Source organism: Netta rufina (genome assembly GCF_964035555.1).
Source record: "Netta rufina genome assembly, chromosome: 17".
Lineage (NCBI taxonomy): Eukaryota > Metazoa > Chordata > Aves > Anseriformes > Anatidae > Netta > Netta rufina.
This window is the reverse complement of record NC_140141.1, coordinates 8453587-8478018: the sequence shown is the minus strand read 5'-3', so window position 1 is coordinate 8478018 and position 24432 is coordinate 8453587. Positions and strand designations below refer to the sequence as shown.

The 24432-nt window shown below is 43.0% G+C and overlaps 2 protein-coding genes across 3 annotated transcripts in view; one reads left to right on the top strand and one right to left on the bottom strand.

Annotated features, from left to right (window-relative positions):
• Positions 1-3790: 3790 nt before the first annotated feature.
• Positions 3791-12206, top strand: PRKAB1 (protein kinase AMP-activated non-catalytic subunit beta 1). Its single transcript, XM_084297169.1, has 8 exons — positions 3791-3949; positions 4797-4971; positions 5825-5991; positions 7423-7516; positions 8499-8613; positions 9870-10003; positions 10487-10555; positions 10638-12206. Exons 2-8 carry the CDS (start codon positions 4807-4809, stop codon positions 10713-10715), a joined length of 822 nt encoding a protein of 273 aa, XP_084153295.1. The 5' UTR covers positions 3791-3949; positions 4797-4806; the 3' UTR covers positions 10716-12206.
• A 4904-nt stretch (positions 12207-17110) lies between these two features.
• CIT (citron rho-interacting serine/threonine kinase) overlaps positions 17111-24432 on the bottom strand; it is a gene marked incomplete at both ends in the record, with an annotated part of 70775 nt that continues 63453 nt past the window's right edge. For both annotated transcript variants that reach the window (XM_084297024.1, XM_084297025.1), the window contains 9 exons: positions 17111-17134; positions 17630-17933; positions 18541-18720; positions 18842-18920; positions 19540-19620; positions 20344-20472; positions 20597-20705; positions 22995-23087; positions 23943-24082. In XM_084297024.1, the coding sequence (XP_084153150.1) occupies positions 17111-17134; positions 17630-17933; positions 18541-18720; positions 18842-18920; positions 19540-19620; positions 20344-20472; positions 20597-20705; positions 22995-23087; positions 23943-24082 (1139 nt within the window). The remainder of the gene's footprint in view (positions 17135-17629; positions 17934-18540; positions 18721-18841; positions 18921-19539; positions 19621-20343; positions 20473-20596; positions 20706-22994; positions 23088-23942; positions 24083-24432) is intronic.

The window sequence follows — 24432 nt, the reverse complement described above, 5'->3', positions numbered from 1 at the left end:
AAGGGAAAAGAACTTTGCCAGATACCAACAGATTCATCAGGACTTTAAACTGCACAGTTGGAGACTTGGCCATTGCACTTTTTTCAACACATACTCTGGTGTAAGAGGAAGGGACATTCCACTGAAATTAAGGGATGCACAGCAGCTTGAGGGGTAGTGGTCAGCTGTAGCAGCCTCATGCACTTACATCTCAACGAGTGTGTGATGTCAGCTTAATTGCCTTTTGATTTTAACTAACTCCAGTAGATAACCCAACCCAAACAGGGAAACTGGGATTTTGACCTAGAGCACAGGCTGGTGAGTGCTATCCCTTCACAAGGGCTAGCACAGGAGTTCAGCTTTGACTTTTTGTGCCTACAAGGCTATTGTCTTCACCCCATTTAATCAAAGACACATGTACCCATAATACAGTTCTCTCCTGACATAATTTCCATTCTTTTTTGGCCCTTATTTTCTTTAAAAATTAGTTATCTGATGAAGACAGATGATAAGTTACAGCTTTAGAGGGTAGAGTGACTCAGTAGTAAAGGTGACACTTCACTTGACTCCTCAGCCTGTACTGCATGGAAAGTGCTCTGTCATGACTCTTAGATCTTAGGCAAAGTCTGCCAAGTCTCACAAGTTTATGAGCCAACAACCAAAATCCCTTAAAATTAATTTATGTCTATGATGGTCTGTGTGAGTTTTAATAGGCCATGTCTAGTTCATATTTATTAAAGAAAGTAGATGTGAGTAAGGGAAGAAGGAGCTGACCATTCTGTGTGGCCAGTGATATGATAACACAAAGACCACCTAACTCCTAATATCCTGCAGGTGTTTTACAAGTATCTCCTGTTAGAATGTCACTGCCATATGCAGTGGTATAGCACAGTCATGACACCTGAGAAAGCATTCATTGTTTTATGGTTTTATGGAAAATCTGAAAGTGGACTGAGCTCTTTTTTTTTTTCCAAGTGAATTTCTTCTTTAAAATTATTAAGTTACATTTTCCTCTGATTTTTTTTTATTACCTTGAAGCTGTCATTTGCAATTTAAACTCTCGTTGTGATTCACTGTGCAATTTCCATAATACCACTCTTTTCCTGAGCAGACAACCATAAATCTTAGGGTATTCAAATTGTCGTTGTGATCAATAATACCAAAGTAATTTTGTATTTGTTTTCTGTGATGTCTAAATTTAAAGTTTACTTAAGATGAGTACTCGTTTCCTGGAAATGTGGGTAGTTAACACAAGCTGGGTCCTGAATATGCCAGAACAAAATATTTTTCAGTTCTTTATTTGTATTTAACTAAAAGATATTGCAGTAGTCACTCTGCCTAGCGTCATCTCTATTTGGCTGATGGAAAGCTAATAGCTAAAGGCAAAAGTGATTAAGAGTCTTCTCAAAAGTTATGCTCACAGTTAGCGTTAGAAGCAAGAAAATTTTTTTTTGTTTGTTTAATTCTTCTCAGTGAAAGTACTCTGTCTCAAAAATATGTCAGTTTAGAAAACCAAAGTTTGTTAGTTGTTAACAGTTGTAATAGTAAACGATTTCAGTAGCAAGTGACACCTCTGACATTCTCACTAGGGAAGTTAACCAGAAACCTCGTTTGTGATGCAAGAAATAAAGAAGTTTTGATGGAAGAATGTGAACCCATTCCCCATCTGACAGTAACAAAAGGAAGGTTAAGACAGGTATGTTAAGGGGCAGGAGTAGAAAAGGTGTTTCGTAGTCTTCGTTTGGGATGTGGAGACAGACATGTCCTGGGTGAAGTGGCAGAAGGGGAGTTTTTCTGACCTTCAGGTTACAGATCATGGAAGGAGGCAAAAAATCACAGATGCTATTACAGGGAGAAGCAAAACTCCTGTGTTCCAGAAAATCAGTGGGCAGATGATCTTTGCTGGGCCATCATGGCATGTCTTCAGCTAATCTCTTGCTTCCTACGTCTCCTTTATGAACAGCTGTAAGGGAATTGGGCTCCCACTTAAGCTGATAGGAGAAAACAATACTCAAGTGCTTGTGAGGACCATACATACAGACATGATGATTTACTGGGCAGCCACTCATGTAAGACTGATTGTTTATGGTATAAAGACAGCCAGCCCTCATAATTTGTGGGGACCAGGCACTTAACAAAAAGTTACAGGCTGGTTCCTCCAGGACTGTGCTGCTCCCACCTGTCCCAGCTGTGGCAGTGCAGGAAGACAATCAGTTGGAGAAAGCAGTCATGGGGATAAGGCGGGGAGAAGGTAGCAACATTGAAGCCCAGTTACCAAGAGGCTGAGAAGCCTGTGCCCATTGCCTCTGTCCTGTCCACAGTAACTCCCAAAGGTTTTGGCGTGTAGCACACCACGAGGTGGTTCCTCACTGTGTGGGGAGGAACCATGATATTTTAATACCAAGACTTTGAACTGAGTGATGCTTGGACCTACCATAAACCACTTAATGACAGCCTCATGAGCTATTAGCAGTCCCTATCCAGAGTTCATTACTGGTCTATGCTCATTACACATAACAGAAACCATTGCAAAGCAGAGAATGGGCCCTAACAGGAATGTGCCTTTAGGTACAATGATTCTGTCTGGCTGTTGTGCGGGTCATTGCGATGGTCCCACTGGCAAGTGGTGTGCAGGACAAGGCAGCGTGTGGTGCATCTCCAGCCTGCGCCGCAGCCAGCTCTGCAGACACTACCAGCACAGGCAGAGGTATGGGTGTTAGTGCCGGCCAAAAAAGAACCGGGGAAACAAAACAATCAGGTTTGCAGACAAAGAATTTAAGAGTGCTAAGCTGTGTTAAATATCAAAATAACAACAGCTGCATTTTATAGCAGTGTAACTGTTCTGCAGGAGCTAGGCAAGAGCTGCCCACACACATTCCACTCTCAGCCCCTCTGACAGGCTGTCCCGTGCCGAGGTATTCCACCCATGAATGACAAATTAGCAGCAGCTGTTCCTCAAAACATGCTGCAGGAGCCAGTCCTCAGGGCAGCACACGGTGAATCCATGAATCCGTCTGTCCCGGCAGAATTCCTCCCACCACACCACAGCGTGCCACTAGGACATGCTCTGAGTTGGTACCAAACCTTCTGTCTGTTTGCAGGTTGCATCGACTGGGTAAGGAAAAACGAACCAAAAATCAAAAAACCAGAACAGCACCACCACCAAAAGCAATTCCCTTGTGACGAGAACTACCAACCCGGCAACTTACAGCCCTCGCAGCTTCGTGCCTGTCACAAAAGTAGAAAAAAGACAGCGGCAGCAGATGGAGAGCCCAGGGTAACAGGAGATAGTGCAGTTGGGAGTGCTTAGAGAAGCACATTAGAGAAACGCACACGTATAATTTAATTTGGGAAACATTTATTAGTTCGGGACTTTGCGGGACGCAGAGCCGGGTGCTGTTGCTTTATGGTCCTTGTCGCGTTCACACGGCCGGCTCTCGCTCCGGATTCACCCGGAGCAGCAGCAGCGCCTTTCCCCTAGCTCAGCGCCCCGGGGCTCGCTCCCCCCATCCCTAAAACCCCGTGGTGGAGACTGAGGGGGAAAAAAACAGCCCCAGGAGGCCGGCACAGAGCCGGGGGCAGGGGCCGGGGCCTGCAGGGCCCGGCAGCTCCGCGGGGCGGCAGCGGGGACGGGGCCGGGGACGCGGAAGCGGAAGCGAGGGCGGCGGGGCCGGGGCCGGGCCGGGAGGGCGGTGGGTGCCGGGGGCGCCTCTGGGTGCTGGGGGGGCCGGGGGGCTCCGGGGGGACCCTGCTGCTCGTCCCGGGGGCCGTGGGGGGGTCCCGGGTAGGGGCAGCCCCCTCCGGCGCCGTTGGCAGGAGCAGCGGCGTGCGCCCAGCGGTGGGCACGCTCCCCCGTGGTGGTGGTGTTGTTTTTACAGCGCCAGGTGAATCCTTTGCTGCTTTGTTTGCTTCCCCAGGTCCCGCACGCCGAGACTGGTCTCAGAGTAGGACTGGGCTGAGATCTCTGCAGGTAAAAGTCAGGCACCGTCTGAAATAGGAGGCTACGGGGGCAATGGCCTGTGTACGTACACGCATCCCGTGTGCTCTGCACAAGGCCCTGCTTGCATGGCTCCTCATGGCCCCCTGGGACATCTCCCAGTCACTGCCCTGCAGCCGAATGCATCCTCTCAGTAGGATGGGCCGTGTGAATGCAGGGGGCAGAGAGCACCCACTGTCACCCCTCTCCCTGCTGGGGGGCTGCACAGGCTCTGGAGCCGGAGGGTTTGGACTCTGGAGCAGGAGGATTTGTCACACTGCCCGCACAGCAGGCCCTGGCTGTCCCAGAGAAGAGTGGAGACTGGAGGCAGCCTCATCAGTGGGGCCGTGCCAGCTGTGCTTCCTGACCCCAGTCAGCTGCTGTAACGATCCTTCAGCAGGTCACCACCAGAGCTAACTTTTTATTTTCTACTGAAGTCACATTTTTAACAGGCCGCTTTTGAAGCACTCTGACAGTTAAGTTCTGCTGATGTTTTGACTGATGTAGTAGAACATTGTATGTATGGGTGTTTCAAAAGACAGAACAAGTACTCAGCTTGTGAAGGCAGAATACGAGTGCTGCAGTGACAGATACCTGCCTGCCGAGCTTTTAGAGTGGCTGAATCTTGCAGGGATATTAGGATATTGAATTGTAACACAATTCAAGGGTAGTTAAAAGTCATCATTTACTGTCAGTGTTCTGAGATGCAAGTACATTGGATTAATGGAGGTTCTTAGACTTTAACTCAGAACCCAGGACTACTGATGATCCTGCTTTCCTGCCTAATGGTGTTCTGGCTTCAAAAGTACATGTGCCAATCTGGCTTTTCTTGCTCTTTTAGATCCTTAAAAATGGGGAACACAAGCAGCGAGCGAGCTGGACTGGAGCGTCATGGGCATAAAGCATCCCGAGGTGATAACTCAGGAGGAGCCATCAGTACAAAAGAAGGTGATAGACCAAAAATCTTAATGGATAGTCCTGAAGACGCAGACTTGTTCCATTCAGAGGAAATGAAGGTATGGCTGGTTCTTGCCTTCTGACATTACTTGCTTGGGCACCCTGTCCAGCTGTAATGCCACACAGCTGTTAGCAATCTACAGTTATTCTGTGACTGAATTTATACACAAAATGGACTGCTTCCCTCGCTTCCCACACTAAGGAAAAATATACCATTGATATTCAAACAGATAAAATGTGTAATGTCTTGTTTTTCAGCGAGAATTAATTGTAAAAAAAAAAAAATAAATATTAAATGTCTCCGCTTTTGCCCAGCTAACTACAGTGACCCATATTCCTTCAAATCCTTAATGGTCTTGCAGCCACCCACAATGTTTAATCTATTATTTTCCTTATTAAAAGATCTGTTAACTGCCTTTTTGCTCATTATTAGGTGACTGGTAGAAACTTCTTGCTGTGCAACGTGTTTCATGAGAATATCTAACAATAAATTACACTGTTAGATTTTTACTGTTGTACAAAGCCGTGTCCTGTAAACAACTTGTAACCTTTCTGGATCCAACTACAAATGTTGTGCCTACCACGTTTGTGCAATCTAAATACTTCTTAAGTGTATTTCTTCTTAATTATATTTCTTTCATCTCTCTTTTTAACCTAAGTTAGGCTTCAGAGAGAAGGGCTATTTTGCCTTCCACTCTTTCAGTAAATTTGGAAAGTTTTAACAGCTTTGAAAAATCCTTGCAAATGAACAGTATCTAGAAATGCCCACTTTCTAATGTTCTTCTGACGAAAGCTACATTAAACTTATACCTTAGAGAATCATGCCTGAGTGCAAAAATATGTATAGTGAAATATCGGCTGTCGAAGGCTGCCAAGAAGGAATTCATATTGATTAAAATGTTGTGCTTGTAGGCTCCACTGGAGAAAGAGGAATTCCTAGCTTGGCAACAAGATCTGGAAGTGAGTGATAAAACCCCTACTCAAGCTCGACCAACAGTCTTTCGCTGGACTGGAGGAGGGAAAGAAGTTTATTTATCTGGGTCCTTCAATAACTGGAGTAAAATTCCTTTGACAAGGAGGTAATAAACTTCTTTTGCAGTATCAGTGATACTCCCTGAGGATGGGGAATGCTTACAGAAGTGAGAAAGATAGTCAGCTGATAGATTGGTATAGCGCTCGGATATGGATCAGCATAGTGCTTACCACTTTGCAGCTTCTCTCTTCAAGCTCTTGGTGAGAATCTGAGTTTCTCTTCATTTTTTGACTTTTGGATGGCTGGGAATGACAGTTGGGTTGTGTATCAATTTTAAGGAGAGGTCTGTTATCCATTTGCTATGTTTAAATGACCCAAAACAGTTCTTGCTGCACAGTCTGCTGTCTGGGACGGACTTGGGCTATATAAAATGAGGCTTCTTTTAAGCATAGTGTCTCTCATGGCACATATACTTTCTTGTCGTATGATTGGTTTTTGTCCAGCTTTGTGACAGTTTGCTCTCCTGCCATTTTCTGGAGTTTCTCATCTCAGTGGGTGTCTGCTTGCACTGTAATTGTTGCAGAAGTGTCTTAATCTTAGGAAACTTGAGGGAGGAGCATGGTGGCCTGATGAAATAAATGGTATTGGATGGGGAAAAAAAGGGTACTGTAGCAGTATTATAGTCATTCTCTAAGTAGAAAGCCTAGGAGATGGGAAATGGTGAAATCAATCTGGAAGAAGGCCAAAAACAGATCTTTACAAAATCTGAAAAAAGCAGGTTCATCTCTTGTCAGGTTACATACTGTGGGGAAGGAGATATCTGAACCTCTTTAAAGGCTGAATAAAATATGTGTTACAGAATCAAATATGCTGAAGTAGAAGAGTTCATTGTGCTCCTTACTTGAACAGAAGTAAAGAGAAATACTGGCACTGCATGGCTTGTTTGAATTGCTCACATAACTTCAACTGCTTCTCAGCTTCTTTGAGATGCCTATAAAGAATCCTGAAGAATCAGGAAGTTCACAGCACAAGAGTATGAAAATTGCTACGCAGCAGCTATTCTAACCCCAAATACCTCAGAAGTACTGAGTTGCTGCTTTCGTCTTCCAGTTGCTGTTCATTTAATTTCTGAAATGCAGTTTGTGATGACAAATACGGAAAGACAAGGCAATATAAGTAAGCTGAACTTGTTCCCTTAACAGGAGACTGGCAGATAAAATGAGGTCTTGAATACTAACAAGTAACACAAAGGTGTGAGAATGACTTTTAAAAAGCCCAGTGCTAATAATTCCTGGATTTCAGGAATGTGGATGCTAATTTTGAATGTGTTGTCACAGAATAAATTATTATTATTAACGTTAACTCTAGTTTGAGTATTTACCTTAGATTTTATCAGAGTCTCTTAAACGTGGTGTTGCCTTTTTAAGTTTTCACATATTAAGGAGATTTGTATTCTGTGTTACAATGTTTGTCATAGTTTATACATTGATGCAATATTCAGAGTATTTTAGGAGAGGTTGTTTGTTTTAAATTCCAGTCACAACAACTTTGTGGCGATCCTGGACCTGCCAGAAGGAGAGCACCAATACAAGTTCTTTGTGGATGGGCAGTGGACACACGATCCTTCAGAGGTAATGCTTTCTTCAATTTGCTATATTTAATCATTGGGGCATCTGAAGAGGAGAAACTGAGGGGTTTCTGCACCAGTAGCTGGTCTTTTCAGAGAGAAGGCATTTATTAACAGAAACGGATTGTTTAAGCTGCTGAGATAGCTCTGATCCCTGCTGGCCTAGGTGGTGGTGTCAGACTGACAGCCTCAAAGGACAGGAGATTTTGTAACAACTGGGTGACAAGGTCTCTTGGGTCTTCATTTTTAAGAGATTGTGAGCTGATCTTGTCTGGTCCTAAATCATCCTTTAAAGCACTATAGCACTGCTGACAGCCCAAATCCCCGTGCTACACTTGCTGTCTGTGCCAGAAAGTTGATCTTGCTGGTCTAGAATTTTCCATCGTCCAGTAATTGTGCCAGTTGTGCCAAAACTTACCAGGTCATTTCCTCCTCCTCCGCTATAAAACGAGTGTTAACCCTGTCCCACCCAGCAGTCCCTACCTGCCTCAGAACTAATGCACAGCTGGTTGCTGTCTTCTTGCTGCTTTGGTAAAACCTTGCAGAATTTACCTTACAGTAAAATTAGTTCCTAGAACCCTCTGCGCTGGACTCTAGTCCTAGCTTTAGCAGTACACCTGCAATACCAACCATACCAGACACCAGCCTGGCTCTGAAAGGCCTGCAGAAACTAAAAGTAAAGCCTAGCTCCTTCTGTCCTCACTGTTAGCTTTAGCCCAAACCTAACCCTTGCCTTGTCTATAGCCAAAGAATTTCTCAATGTCACGTGGACCTAGCAAGTTCAACTGACATGAGTCCCTGTCTGGTTCTAAGTCCTGCACCTGGCCCTTAACCCAACACTGAGCACTAGTGAGCTCCTAATCTGGTACCAGCCTATTTTAAAAGCAAAATACTTCTTTCTTGTTAATGCTGATTGCATAGTTTTGAGAATTCTAATAGTCCTGCAAGCTTTTTTATTCTGACTTTTGTATCCTGTTTCTTCCCAGCCAGTAGTAACCAGCCAGCTAGGAACTGTCAACAACATCATCCAGGTGAAGAAAACTGACTTTGAAGTATTCGATGCTTTGATGGTGGACTCCCAGAAATGTTCAGACATGTCTGGTATGAGCAGTACAAAATAGTAATTTTATATCACACTTCTTAGAGCTGTTAAAACTTCTGTCTTCCTTTATGTCTGGAGTTAAAGCTCCAGTATAGATTAATCTCCCCTTTTGTCAGGCCCTTTGGACACAAAGAAAGAATGTGGAATGCACAAAAGACGCCTCTGACAGAGCACTACAGCTCATAGTAGATGTGATTGAGGAGGAAGTCATGTGTGCTTAATAGTTGTTTTCCTGTGAAATGTGAAATGACTGTTTTTAGCATGCTCAGTACTGCATCAGTCTGTACATTACAACATCAAACCGATGTTGACAGCCTATATTGTTCCCAGTAACATCTTGTTCTGCTAAGGAGATGGGCTGAGGAGGTTACAAATTGTGTGTCAATAGGAAGAAATTCGGTACATCTTAGTAATGCTACTATGGGCTGAGGAATATCTCGTATCCTATCAGTTTAGTATAAGTGATCCATATCTTAGATCAGAACACTATGAAAAAGTTACTTTAGTCTGATGATTCAGGTTCTGGTATAACAGAAGAGAGGTAAGATTGAGCTTAATCATCTCTGAAATCAACCTTGCCAGCTATCCTTTGTAGGCCTTTGTAGGGATAGAGACTGTGACTATTCAGTGTTCAGATCTGTCCTTTGGGCCTGAGGCAGAAGATGCTTTTGGCTTGTTTTTGCTGTATACCACTTTGCCCTGGACAAAGCCTTTTTGGAGAAAGTGTAACTTGTGAGACTTGGGCAGTACAAGAATCCAGGAGATTCTAGAACTTGAAGCCCTACCATGCCCCTGCACCTCCTACACGTTGTAAAAGCCTTTCATTATTTTGCTTTAAATTCTGAAAAGCGCTTTCCATTAAGCTGTCCCTGCACTGCAGTAACACTTACCTTTTACATGTGCGTTCCTTTGTGTTTGGTACTTCCCTTGCAGGTAACGTCGTGGCTCAATGCTTAATATTAAGTGTTTGCTGCAGAAGTGACAGGCAGAGTTGACAGTGAAGGGCTGGAGTGCAGTAGGCACTTAGAACTCAGCCTCCTAAATCTGCACAGCTACTCTCAGACAGGCTTTGGTCATCTTGTTGGACAGCGACTGATCCTGTTTTATTGCATCAACTGCTGCAGCTCATGTATTTACATGCCATTGATTTATTTTGGTCACGTGTTCCTGGATGTGCAAATCCACTTCGTACCTGTAATGAGCAGATATTCTTACAGAGTATTTTAAGAGTAAATATTTAACATCTCTCTGGCAGAGTTGTCGAGTTCACCTCCAGGACCTTACCACCAGGAGCCCTATGTTTGTAAGGCAGAGGAGCGCTTTAAGTCTCCACCCATTCTTCCTCCACACCTACTGCAGGTCATCCTGAATAAGGACACAGGCATTTCTGTAAGTACATCAGTCTGTTTTTCTGAATAAGGGCTTTGAGGGTGTGAACGCATGGGGAAAAATCTGGAAGACTGAAGGAAAAGCCTTACAGTGGTTGCCGTGTTTGTAAGTTTCATATTATATTAAAACCAGGTGGATCCATCTGAAGTAACTTATCTTTCTACTTGACTTAAGAGAACTGGATTGTTGTTTTATGCCATCAAACCCTAATCTTCCTACTGCAACACTACTTAAATGTCACGAGCACGTAAGAAGTAACTGAAATGTGTTTCATGATGGCAGTGAGGATGCAGAGGGTTTCACCCTGGAGGGATCTTGTATCGTTCTGAAACTTTGTTTTTTTTTGATGGACTGTGTGCAAGAAGCAGTACGATGCATTTGACCGTGTGGCTAGTTGCAGATGGTGTTTATCACCCATCAGCTCTGACAAGTAAGCTGTGAGTTCTGTTATTTTCACACTGTCTCACTTTCTCTTTTTTCCAGTGCGATCCTGCTTTACTCCCTGAACCCAACCATGTCATGCTGAACCACCTCTACGCACTTTCTATCAAGGTGAGAGGCCAGGACACATACTTCACACTAGCAGGTTTTAGATAATTATATAATATGCTCACTTGTTTTCAATCTCCTGTAGGATGGAGTGATGGTGCTTAGTGCTACGCATCGTTACAAGAAGAAATACGTGACTACTTTGCTGTACAAGCCAATATGAACATCGTAGTACTTTGTGACCAAGTATTCTGGGCCAGTGCAGTCTCAGAAAAAAAAAAATGCTTCTCTTACCAAATGTATTCCTGCTCTGTGCTGTAGCAAATGAACTCTAATTTCATATTGTTTCTGAGACTTCCAGGTTCTCCTATATTTGCCTTATTTTCCCAGTCCCACCTTGGATGTTCTTGGAGACGGCAGCTCCATGGCAACGAGACTGATGGCAAAGGTGTCACTGCCCATTGTCAATTCAGTTGAAAAACACACTGATTCAATAAGGCTGAGAAATGTGAGGGCAGCAACAGATTAAGGACCTTCAGAGAGCCAGATTATAGGAAATAAACAAGCCAGCCCAAAGTCTAGAGAGTTCAGGATTCTTGTGGAATCTTATCTGAGCTCAACATCAGCAAAGGCAAGCCCATGACTGCTTTCATAACTTATGTGCATCAAAGCCACAATTATTTCAGTAGCAAGTTTCACACTTGTATGGCTGAAATAAGGGTGAGGAGTGATGATTATTTTGTAGCGTCTTTTCTAGGGAAAATCATTGACACAATCACCTGCACGTTCCTTTTTATTTTACAGTAGATTGGGGTGCTCTCTTTCTACTGTGAATAGCTCTGTAGTTTTTCTCTTCGTGAGAACTGAAATATAACTTTTCCCCTGTGGAATTTCTGTAATTGAAACAATTTCAGTTGTTTTTACTGGCTGGGTTTTTGTGTAAATCATAAATGTGTCTTGCAGTAATCTACTTTTGTAACCACTTTCCCTTGCTGTCTGATAAATTCCTCAAGCTGGGCTAGGTAGCTGTAATGAAATCAGGAGATTCCATTTAAGGGTTAGTACTTCAGTAACAGCCGCTGTCAGCCGACTCAGAGGTGACTGCAAGTTACCTGCATCCCAGCGGCCAACCTCCTGCTGTGAGTGGCTGTGACGTGCTGGATGCAGCAGCACTGCACCTCCTGTACCCAGGGCTGGAGCTGGGCCTCCTTGGCAGCAGCATGGACCACAGGTGTAAAACCCCTGGTGCTTCCAAAGCCAGGGCTGTGGTAAGTGCTGCAAAGTTTATTCTATTTTCTCAGTGATTATAGTAATGTAATGTCAGGTTGCCCGTATGCGGTATTCAGAGCCTGCTTAATCCCCAAATAAATGCAACACTAATGCAAAACTTCCTGCTCGTGTGCCTCGGGCCTGCCTGGAGAACCCACCTCAGGAGCTGACCTGCTGAGTCTGCTCCTGATCAGGGCTGGTGCCTGTGCCAATGACAGGCAGCCCCAGTCCCAAGGGGGAAGAGCACGTGGAACAAAGCAGGAGGGACAGAAGCTGCAGCAGCCAGCATTCAGCAGAACCACAGGGGAGGGTGGTTTGGCATCCTCCTGTCTGTTCACCAGCCTTGTTGCAATACTCTGAGTTGCTCAGTAGATCTGGGTCTAGTGCAATGGTTTTCTTGGAAAACTTTCTTCATTCTGTGCTTTTTATGGAATTGCTTTTGTTTTCAGCCTCTTTAGAACCAAATAAAACATTTTCAAGAAAAGTGGATGATGCTGTTATTAGCCTTCTCATTTCTGGTGACCTTAGCTTCCTTGTGTTGTTACTTGTTACAAGTGGTGCTTGGCTGATTGGCATTTTTATGCCTTGGTAGACTGGGCAAGCTTTTTGTCCAGGGATGCAGCTTGGTCATTTGCAGTTACTGAGTTGCTGAAGGATGTGTTAGTGTGTATTTGTGATGCAATGTTTACAGTTTGATGATTTGTTACAGGCTGCAGTGATCAGGTAAGAAAAAAAAAATAAATTGATCTTGGCCTTTAGCCTTGCTAGTTTTGTTAAAGTGACCCATGTTGTAAGCAAACTGCTGTTCTGAGCCTTTCTCCTGGGCAGTGAGTAATGCAGGGGGGCTGGGGCTTGTGGTGTCAGAGGCACACCAGGTACAGCATTGGAGTCAGCTGTGCAATGGAACAGCCTGCACCCTCTGTAAGTTTATTAACATCAGACAATACTAAGTCTGGGACGAGGCTGGGGGTTGCATGAGCAGAGCTGCTAGAAGTGTATGCTGTAGTCTGCCTGAGTGTAGAGGGGCTGTTGAGCTCAAGCTAGTTAGGTCAGGGCTTAAAAACAAACAAACAAACAAAAAAAACAACATTGAAAGAACAGCAAAGGGCAATGGCAAGCAGGTCAGAACAATTCCAGTTAACTAATTTTAACAGGATCGCCTTTTGTTGAAATGTAAGCTCAGTCAAAACTGCCATTTTGCTATATGCATGACAGCAGTATTTCTGGCCATAGTTTCATTAGTTCTTGCTAACCTTTGTGGATTTTTTTTCCTAATTACATATCTGCATGACTCACTCCAGGCTTTTCATCAGTGCTGAGATGATGGAACGACAGGACAGAGCCAAACGTTTTATAGAAAACTGCTTCATTTTTTAAATGTACAGCTTATAGCAAGCTCTCAGAAGGCAAAGGGTACTTATGACATGGGGTACACCTGGCAGTGTTTTATTGCCCCTCCCTTCACACTCTCCCTTCCCCCCCAAAAAAAAGTTTGCTTGTGCCCTTCAGAGCCCAAGGTGAAGGGCCCCATTTTTTTTTTTTGGCCAAGCAATCCAGCCCAGCCCACCAGGGGCTTGCAAGAGTGATAATTCTGTCAGCACATCTAGCTGTGCTTGTTCTGGGTGGGTGAGCACAGCTGCCCAAAGGCTGGGGGCCAATGGGGGGGAGGTCTCCCTCCCAACCCCAAGGAACAGGGTGGTGATGTGTTGTCATCCAGCACCTGCAGCTTCACCAGACCTCTCCCAGGAGCCACAGCCTTCCTCCAGGTGAGCCCCTGACACACCGCGGCTCCCCAGAATCCCTTCCTCCTCAGCAGGAGGACTGAGGACTCAGGCCCGAGGTAAGCAGAGGTAAGTGGTGGTGGGGTGGTTTCTTTTTGAAGGTGGTGAGGGGCGAGTTGTCTGCCTGACAGGTGAATGAATTGGCTGATCACACATACAGTCCCTTATTATAACGGCATGAATCAAATCCCTCCAAAGGCAAAAGCTGGATGAAGAGTTGGATTTATTAGCTCGCTTACATTCCCCACCCACCTCTCACAGTCTGTGCTGTTATGTTTATTCTTGGCTGTTGCTAGGAGAGCACTTTTTTTTTTTTAAGGTAGATGCAGAGCCTTTTGTTACTCTCATTCTGGGACTCTGGAGTAAGCCATTACATTCTATAAATAACAGGAACTCTCTTCCCCCAGCCCCCCACCCCCCTAAATTTCAGCATGACATGGGGTGGTCGTGCTGAAGTGGATTTGTGCAGGGTTCTTGATAATCAAAAGGCTCAATAAGTAATTTTTTTTTACTCCACCAGTTTCTGGATTATTTTAGTTTTGTTACAATTCTGATCATGCATCATAGGACTGCAACAATGAGCTTTAAATAAGTATTCTTTGTGCACAGTAAAATAGAAATAAAGGAACATTTAACAAGTTAGCATTTCATCATATACATCAGATAGTAGGCACAATAGATAAATCAAGCAGCTTGGTTTTTATGTAGAGCATTTTCATGAAGAATGTCATGTAGACCAAAATGTAATAGGAGCTATTAGTAACCCTCCCACACACCCTCCAACAAGCCCTTTATTGGGGGTAAGGGGGCGGCTATGTGCACAAAACCAAAAACACTGAACAGTAGGAGGACAAATTAAGTTACTGTAGGCAGCAGTGTGAATATTAAAAACCTCTTCCTGTGAAAGAATACTTCAGACCCTGTAAAAACTGGTTCAGTTAAAAATAGATGTATTTACATTTAAGTCTGATCTAGCAAGTTTTCCCAGCAGGTGTAAGTTAAGATGTACAGCAACTCTGCAGGTTGTACTCAATCTGAATTAGATTTGTGAATGTTTCTTTTTTTAAAAAGTTGCAGCTATTAGGCCTTAAAGCACCAGCATAATACAGCAGTGGGATGAGTAACTATCTGTCCCCTTTGCTACCAGTACTCTGCTGGGATAAATCCCAAAACCTGTCATTAGATCACACTATTGTTAATTAAGATGTTTTTTTTTCCAGCTCAAAATGCACGGGTCATTTAGCAGGGCCACATTCTTTTTCCATATACTCACACGTGTCTTACCTCTACCCACATCGCCAGTTAAGTACGTGAGGGCAGAATTTAGCTGTAGGTGTTCGCAGCTGACTGCTGCTAGAGTAAAAGAGTTGGAAAGATCCCTCTGGTTTAGTTCATATGAACATGCTTTGCCTTTGTGAAGCCACTTATGCTACTAGTTCAGGGCATAACGACTATTAAAATGCTAAATAGTCACGGTTAGCTCTTTGGTAAGCTCTGACGCCTATAGATTACACAGCCTCAAATGCTGGGTGCAATATTGGGATGGCTACGGGTTTCTCTGTATAGAAGGAAGCGTTCATTTCACCATGCCAGTCAAGATAGTTATTTGTTTTATTTGGTTATTGTTCAACAACAAAGTTCAATACTTTCCAGATGGAGCTTTGAACTGTCCCTCTAGTTCCCTCCCTTATCAATAATAAAAAGGTAATGAAGAAAATTCCTGTACTTTTAGATACCTAAAACCTCATTTATGCTAACAAGCTTCAGTTGCAATTTAATGTTACAATATTTCTTCATGGGAGCTAGGAGGATTGAGCTGAGGCCCCTCCAGTGTCTGAAGATGGCTGTCCACAACCACCATTAAAACAAAAAAGCTAGTGTTGAAAAACACACAGTTTACAATAAAAAAGTAGAAACCAATTCAATTCCCTTTTGTTACGAATATAAAGTTTCTTGTAAATATGTACAGTCCTTTGAGCTATTTCTATAGCAGGAAGCATTTCACAAACAAGACACAAGATATACACTTTCAGGACTCAACAAGCCCGTTTCTGAGGTCTTGAAGATCTTCCATGAGATGCAAAGATTTAAAGACTGATCTCAGTGACCTTTCAAAATATTCAGACCAGAAGACAAAACTTTCAGCAAGTTTCCTGCCATATCATCTGACCTAAAACAACCCAACAGACAAGAGAACAGAATACAATATTCATGAAACCTGCCAAAGGACACTGACAAGGCATTTGACTTCTTAGGGATTTTTAGAACAGGTTAGCACGGGCTTGCAAGGGACTAGCAGAAGTTTAAGAGGGTGGCCAAGGGAAGATTGGATGCAGTTTTGCTCTTTCCAGTTGTAAAGAACATGGTTGTTCACTTCGAATGTTGCTATTGCAGACTGAATGGTCAAAAATCTGCTTTGAAAATCTTTTGCTCTCTGCTTCATGTTCACAGCAAAAGAGAATAGAAAGCAATAAATGGCTCGAGGTTAGATACGCAGAAGCGAAGGCGAAGGTGTGTTCAGTAACCGCTAAAGCTGTTCATTGTGAGTATCCTCTTGTGCCATGACATTTGGTGCTTATTGTACGGCAAGTTACAGCTCACAGGGACGAGCCAGCTCTGGGCTGCTCCTCTCCCTGGGGAACGTGGGCTCCTCGTGGGCTTTGAGACGGGGCTGTGGTGTAATTTCTGAAAGGACCACGTTTAATGCTGAGAGGAGAACACAACTGTGACTGTAATTCTTGTCATAGAATAAGGCTTGTTAACTCTTCATTGCCAAATTTCCAGAGTAATTAACGATTATTTTGCAGCGTAATCTAGAGGTTTCAGTTAATTTACAAGTGAGGTACAATACACTACTCAGCAAAGCAACCTAAAAGGAGAGAGCAGCCAGTGATGGTGCAGCAGCATGCAGTGAACTGTCATGCAGAAGACCTGGATAAAGTCTTAACACCCCAGTAGCTTATAGATAATGCACTTTGTCTTGGGGTAGGGCACGTGGGATCACTTAAAGCGGGGTTCTTCCCTCCCCAGAGCTGCTCTAGAGCAAGTTTAGTGAGAACAAAATAACTCTCAGAAGTGGCAGGTGAACGGACTACAGAAGTAATTTTTTTGTGTTCTGTAAAGAATATCCAATCACACCTACTGAACGACCTTGGCCCTTCTGTTTCCAGGCCACCAGGAATTCCCAGCACATCTCAGAACTATGATCAATTATCTGGTAAGGGGTGCTAACCACATTGAAGATCTGGGGTGGGACTCTAGTCCCATTTAATTTCCTTGATGAAGCACTAGGGACTAAAGTGAATACAAAAAGTTCATGAACTGCTTGAAAGAGTAACAGTAGTACAAAGTGCAAAAACAGGAGTGCAGGAAGGTGCAGAGAAATTAACTGAGATGCGAACAATCTTCAGAAGCGTCACATCTCCTGATGCGGAGCTAGCTTTGGCCCAGAAATGCTGTTTGGTAACTGGGCAGCAGACATGGAGTGCATATACTCAGTATATTTCCTTTTTTCTTTTTTTTTTTTTTTTCCTGCAGGTCAAGATGAATAACTTTGTCTAGCTGAGACTTACACTGAAGACTGGTCCCAGACCTGGCAGGGAAATAAAATGACAGTTAACGTTGCACATATTTTCCTCATATACGCACAGGTGCCAGAAGCAGTACATCATCTAACTACTGCTCAGCAAGTGCTGCATGCCTACTTGCTTCTAGGTGGCATCATTCTTAAACCACTGACAACAGCAAGCAACAGCACTACCCTGATCACAGCAGGCTCCCACATTCATTTCTCCAGAAACAACCTCCCCCTCAAGTCCTCAGTAACTCAATTGATGTTAGTAAATGCACCTGCACTTTCACATCTGAAGGACTTCAGCCTGTCCCAGGGTCAAGCTGCTTTTGCAATTACAGAACTAGCACACAGGAGGGTGTTCACAGTGCCAGTGAGTTGCACAACTTGTGTGTATGTTTTGACAGAAATGAAGTGGGGTGAAATTTGATTTGCTCTTATGCTTTACAGTCACCAGCCCTTCTGAAGTCCATGTCTTTTCACAAGAACAGAAAAGTTTCCGAGCTCCTGACTTACCTTGTTGACTTGAGCAAGAGGAGTTCTGGCACCACTCACGGGCATTCGTCCTCGGCTGCTCTCGTCAAACAGTCTTCCAGGGGACCTTTCTCTGCGGGTGCTCAGAAGCCGGCCTGGAGATTTCTCCCTCTCCAGTGGTCGCCCAGGTGACTTGTCCCTCCGCAGCTCTGTCCTTCCCTCGCGGTACCGATGTGGTGTGCTTGGTTCTCGAGGGTGGCTTGGACCTTCCGGTGGTCCTGGGCTTGATGCAACCCGCTTGGTTATGTGCTCGTTGTATGTGGGCGGACCTCTCTTGTTAGGGCTACTGTCATTCAAAAATAATGGACGCGAACAGCTGAGCGACAAAAACCTCACGTTAAATTTTCTTTTAGCAAAAATAAAGCTTTATCCTAACAGCCAGCAGTGTTTATGTGAAAAATCATCAGACCTCCTTAGGCCAAGCTGAAAAGTGCAAAGAAGTTTTGATGGCTGAGCATTCCTTACATTAGCGACACTGGTAGGGTGCCTTAATAAATTGCTACTGCCTTAATAAATTGCTAATTGCTAGACATCCATGCTCTTTTAAGAGGAAGGGGTCTTGATTTAGAGATTCTTAAAGTCAATTTTTAGTGTCACATCAGTATCATCTAAGGTCACCAAGTTTTGAAGTCACAGTGGACCAACATTAACAGCTGAAGATCGCAAAACATCTTTTACTGTATCTCTTTTTTGTAGAAGAGATTACCCACATGCTCCTACAGAGTTAATGTTTCTTAGTGCTCTGGATTCTAAAAGACGAGTGACTCCAGACCTTGTTCCATTCCAGAATTACAATAACTCCAAGAATGGAAGGAGGCCAAACATTTGGGGGTAAAAGCTCTCTGGAGTGAGTTTGCTTACACAAGGACCATAACACATTGACTTTTTCATACCTGCGTGTAGCAGAAGATCCTCTGTGATGCTCATTGTTGGTCTCCTTCACCAGATTGCCCTTACAGCAAATCACTCTTAATTTGTCTTGGTAGGAGGAGGCCAAGTAGATAGCTCCAGATGAAATTGCAGGCCCTAGGTACCGTGGATTTGGTATCTCCAAGTGGGCTCGTGCAGGAGTTCTGTGTAAAATTGCAGAAAAAAGTCTTTACAATGACAATTGCCTGCACATTTTCCTGGGCAGTACAAATACATGTATTCTTCAGCACATACTGTTCAAAACAATGAAAAAAAACTACTTACCCTAGAGACGCTCGTGCCTGAATCTCTATCACTTCAAGGGAATTGAAGTGGGTCACAAAGAGATAGGGCTCCCTGTAGGCTGAAAGAACATCATAGAAACGAGTAAAACACAATGTAAAATTCTCTATTAAAAACTTCTAAAAAGCATCAGTGAACACAACAGAGCCCTGCAGCCCATTGGAGAAAAAACAGGAAAACTAGGTTTCCTGTAATAAGACAGATAATATTACTAAACAGAGAGAGAGAAGCTTAGAGAATTGCTCTGAAACTACCTGCATCCCAATAATTTTACTAACTGAAGTATTATGAATTAGGCATTAAATTGTGCTATTAACTGCACAAAATCCATTACATAGAACGAAAGGCCTGAAGGATCCGCACTGGAATGATATATTCTTGACTATTTCAGAAACTTTCAAGCATCATTAAAAAATCCACTAGCCAGTTTAGTCACTGACAGACTAGGAACATTAAGGAAATACATCATTTAGGTTTATTTTTCCCTAATTGTTTACACCTCAAGTGGTCTGCCATTAGGATTTATTCTAATCTTAAATCATGTGAAAATTTCCATAGCTTCTGGGAGCACTGGGAGAGGGAGGAAGAAAACTGCTTAGAGTGAAGAATGCCTTTCCCACGGGAGTGTTTTCTTCTTTCAGTTATGTCTGTAATCCAAGCGAATGTCCCTCTGCACCTACCAAAAGCTAAAGGTAAGCGATTCCATTTCAGGTCATCTGTCCTACTGCGTCTTCCATAGGAATCCACAAAGACCCCGAACTCTGCCAAGAAAAGTCGTGTTATGTCATAAGCAAGTGCCTGGATATTGACACAGTGAGGTGCTCGCTGTCTTGCATGTCCTACAGTGCCTTGACATTGCATTGTCTAGATTTAGGAGAACTTGCAGTACCAAAAGGTACTTAACTTCTAGGTCTCTTTATACCAATTAAGGTAAGGTCATTATTTCATCTGTTTTTACAGCTGGGAACACTATGAGATTCCTACTGTAACTCGCTCAGAATTGCTGCTACTGGGCTTTTGAAGATTTTCTGTGCGTTTCCAGGACACTATGCTAGAGAGCCAATAAAAGCAGCTATATGAAAAAACAATACACCCTCTTTTTATCAGCACAAGAAAATTAAAAGGTCTCGTCTATATGTATGGAAATCAGACAAGAATTCCAAAGCTTGAAAACCCCCTAGTGTTTTATCAGGCTGATCAAACACCTGTCTGCACTGAACACTGACTACAATCCCTTCTTTTCTGGGCACAGAAGACTATTTGTGGTAACTGATCCACAGGCACAGAGAACTTTTAAGTCAGAATCAAGCTGATCAAAAGTGCTTCAGCAGACTGGATCAGGAACAGTTATTGTAGCATCAACATCCTGTGCATCTTACTGTTTAAATCATGGGAAGTAAACTGTTCAGCTTTCTATTCCAACAGTACCTTCTGACAGTTCACAAACCAAGAGCAGGTGTAGTACAATCATACAACAAACTTACCATGGAAACACAGCAGATATTCCTCCCTCTGCCCCGTTGGGTTCACCTGGATGATACTGACTGGGAAACTGTTGGTGGATGCAGCAAACACAGCAGAGGCCAAAGTATGATCATTTTTATCCAGAAACTCTGCAAAGAGAATGGGAAAACCAGCTTGATCAGCACATTTTTCTCCCCCCCAAAGCCGTACTTCCATCTCCACCAAAAGAATCTGTGGAGCCATTTGGTACATTCCTTAGGAAATGCCTCCTACCCTCCAGCGTATACTGTTTCATCTCAATTTCATAGAACTTGTTGGTTCCAATGATGATGCTGTAAGTGGTCAAATGTATGCAGCTGCAAGGCTCTGAGGTTTCAATCTCCTGGAGAAGAGGAAAGTATAGACCAATATTAGTTTCCTGTAATTCTTTACAGCTATTAATTATTCTGGAAGATTATACATTGCCACAATTACAAAACAGAGAGTCAGCAACCCCAAAGTCATTAACCATCTCTCAAAAACATGGAAAAGTAATCATTAGAAGGACATGTTTTTATTTTGTTGCAAGTGACATTTGCTTGAATATAGAATTGTAGGTCAGCTCAACTCCGGGTGCTGACCTTACTGAGAAACTCTTCCTTTTTTTAAAGATACACCATCCTGGAAGACATTCTGCTGTGTAGCTCAGTTTTCTGTAGCAGCAGGGAGTGGCTTGCTGCTTATTTATAGTAGACCACAGCCACACCAACAACTGCACATCTGAACAGTGTGTCTGGAGATGACATATGAGCAGGACTGAGCAGTTAAGAGTTGAATCAGAGAGACATCACTATATCAGCTAAATTTGCCCCAGCTCCTCAATAGCTGTGCTAAAACAATCACTTCCTAGCCTGGAAGTCACTAGCATTCAGAGCAGCTGCTAGAAAGGCAGACAGAAGATCCTAAAACAACTGCAGTAGGATTGACCCAATCAAGTCCCAGACTCTTAAAAGGAACAAAACTTTTGTCAGTAGTCATGCCCACCACTGTGATTTGCCCAACAGAAAGAATCAACTCAGTAATGCATCTCTGCTGTGAACATGGATAAGAAATTAGCTCAATGGCTCATTAACGACAATGACAAACATACACAGCCTTCCTTCCTTGTACAAAGTAACACAGTACATTGTCCACCAAGATTTGTATTATGACTGAATACCTAGGAAAGCTCTGCAGACTAGACTGACAACACAGACTCTAAGATCTTCTGAGGATAAGGCTCCTTGCATAACCCACATTTGCTCCCCAAGCTGCTTCAATTAATCCATAACAGTCCCTGATGGAAAGGTCTCAGAAAACAGAATCCTTTCATGAAAGTTGCTGTTCTCCATTCTACAGTAATGTGTGGCTACTGCCACATTCATTGGGATTTCATTGGATCACAGAATTGGTATGTTTATGAATTAGGATGTTCTAACATCTGTACATTCCAGCCCAGCATTTTATCCAGAAACCTTATAGCAATCATTTTGATTTGCCTCCATCCTAAGCTGTAAAGATCACTTCAAATACTTCTCTCCAGAGTCATGCATTTGATCTAGACTTCTTTAATCTCTACTGTCTATTGTTTACCCTAGTTTATCTAGAAATTTAGTTGGCAGCACAGAAGAGTATATTCTGGGCTTTCTGCCATCTTGTTAGGATCTAAATTAAGTTGTCTGGATCAGTGAAGATAAGGAAAACCTGCCTTCTAAAGCACGCCTTTGCACATTCTTCCTGTAAGCCCTTGTCAAGGCACTCCGCACCATGGAGAAGCTGAATGGCAGCACCAGCAGAGTGGTGGCTGTGCATCTTCAGAGTTTCCTGTCAGCTTGTACTCCATTGTAAGCAGGACTCAATATCTGCTACAAAGCTTGTACATGTTCCAAGTTTGCTGGTATCCTCATTGTCTGTGCCAAGATTTTCTCCAGCAAATGTATATTAACTTCCCAGGAGGCCAGCACGAAGAATGCGTGCCTGCAACTGGTAGTCTGAAGGAGTTGCAGTGGATCTGCTTTTCATATCCACAGTTGGCAGAATGAAGCAATACAGGTGCCAGTACCACGCAGTACCAGTGGTGCAGGCAGACATGGTTCCACACACAGGAGGTGTGCACACAGGTATATAAGGTCTGGATCTTCCTGCCTTGTTGGCTGGCCAGGAGAAAGGACACGTATATCAGGGCAAGTATAGCAAACAGCTGCCTGTCCTGTGATGGGATAATACCAAATGCACTTTGATTTCCCTCGGAACAGTAAACAAATTCAGATACCCATCACTTCTTTAATTGCAAAGAAGAGAGGTCATTTGTTGAGGATTTCTCCAAAGGCAATAAAGGTGAAAAAACACTGCTGGATAACTAAGAAGAAAGCCTTTCTTGGGTAAACAGGGGTACAATTACAGCTGTATCCAGTATCTCAAAAAATCCCAATTCCCTGTTCTGCATCTCTCCAAATATGCCAACCCTTGGTGTAGGAACTTGCTGCCTGCTTTCTTTGTAGCCTGTGCACATTGCAGTTTGCTATCATTTTAGCTGGAAAGCAAATGTCCTTATGGATGCACAAAAAGTTTAAGGTGTTCACTCCAGAGCAAAGCAAAGTCTTAGTGCAGGGTGTCAATTGCCTTACCTACTGAAGAGCATTACTAAGCTTACCTTTCTGATGCAGAACTTGTTCAAGCTCTCATTATATCGCAGAACAACCACTTTATTGGGCATGGCTGCACAGATACAAAGACCATTCTCCACCTGTAGGGAAGTTTACAGGCAAGGTTTAGGATGGTAATGGAGTAAATTCTAATGCTGAGTGTATGGAACAGATCCAAATATCTCTCAACACAAAAAGAAGTTTGCAGAGTAATAAGGTAGTTATTGCTAAGTGGTGAAATACTGAAAAGCCTCTTCAAACTCAAAAGAGAATGTGAATTTGAACTGCTTCTATCATTTCTTTTATACTTGAAACAAGTTAATAAAAATCAGAAGCTTTTCCACAGAAAAATGTTTCATTAGAAGGAATAAAAACTGACACAGGTTAGGTTTAATTTTACCCCCTCAAGCTGTTACCTTAAACATCTCTTTGAACTGAATGATGTTTAGTTTGTTATCAAAGTAGTCTGCAGAATTAATTGTTAATGAGATTTTTTTTTTTTTAATACCGTGGCTAGATGTTCCATAATGAAACGGGCAATTAGCAGAAATATCAAACGTTGTCAACTGACACAAGCACATAAATAAATTTGCTAACCTGGAAACTGTTACATGACATTCAAGAACAAATAGCAGATGAATTTCACTAAGTATAAATCTTAAAATTGAAGTCAACTGTGAGGAGGCATGCTGTGCTTTGCTGGATTTCTTATTATGTAGAAGTTTAGGATATACCATCACGCCATCCTGACTATTTGTATTTGTAGTAGATCCTCCAAACTGGCTCCAGCTCAGTCTCTTTTCCACCTGTATTCGTCTTATTTCAAGGAAAATATTTTAAAACAGGAATACAGACCCTGAATTTGTTGCCAGTGAAATAAAGATGCTGATTTGATTAATATTAAACTCGGTACAGACTAAAGGGTGGTCTGGGAACAGGAGGGAACTCTATCCTACCTTGCCAGCAGCAAAAAGGTGACATCCTTTGACAGCCTCAAAGACATTTGGTGAGATATCAGGCTGGGCTGGGAGGTGAGACTGGGCTAGCGATTGCTTCACTTTTTTTACATCCACCAGACACAGAGCCCTTTCTTCTCCTGCAGACAAAAGCGGTTACATTTTGTCAAGGGAAAGCTCCCTGTTCTCTACAGGTCTGTTCTGTTACCTAAGCAGCAGCTTATCATTACGGGCTGTTACCACAGTAACAGCCACAATGTACCATGTACAATTCATTTAATATAATTCTTATTAAAAGTGAAACAGAAAACTTAACAAAAAATACAAACCACCACACAACCAGCAGTAAATCCACAGGGATAACAACCATGGATTATTAATGTTGCTAAGGTCTGGTAGAACATCATTAATAATGACCTCATTAGGACACTATCCAAAATTAGCCAGGAAGTTTTCTTTTATTCTTTAGAACTTCTTAAAGCGAAAGGTT

Coding starts and splice junctions, on each gene's coding strand:
- PRKAB1 (XM_084297169.1), top strand. CDS start 4,807: ATGGGGAACACAAGCAGCGAGCGAGCTGGACTGGAGCGTCATGGGCAT. Junction 5,992..7,422: donor AAAATTCCTTTGACAAGGAG/GTAATAAACTTC, acceptor TTTAAATTCCAG/TCACAACAACTTTGTGGCGA. Junction 8,614..9,869: donor GAAATGTTCAGACATGTCTG/GTATGAGCAGTA, acceptor TCTCTCTGGCAG/AGTTGTCGAGTTCACCTCCA.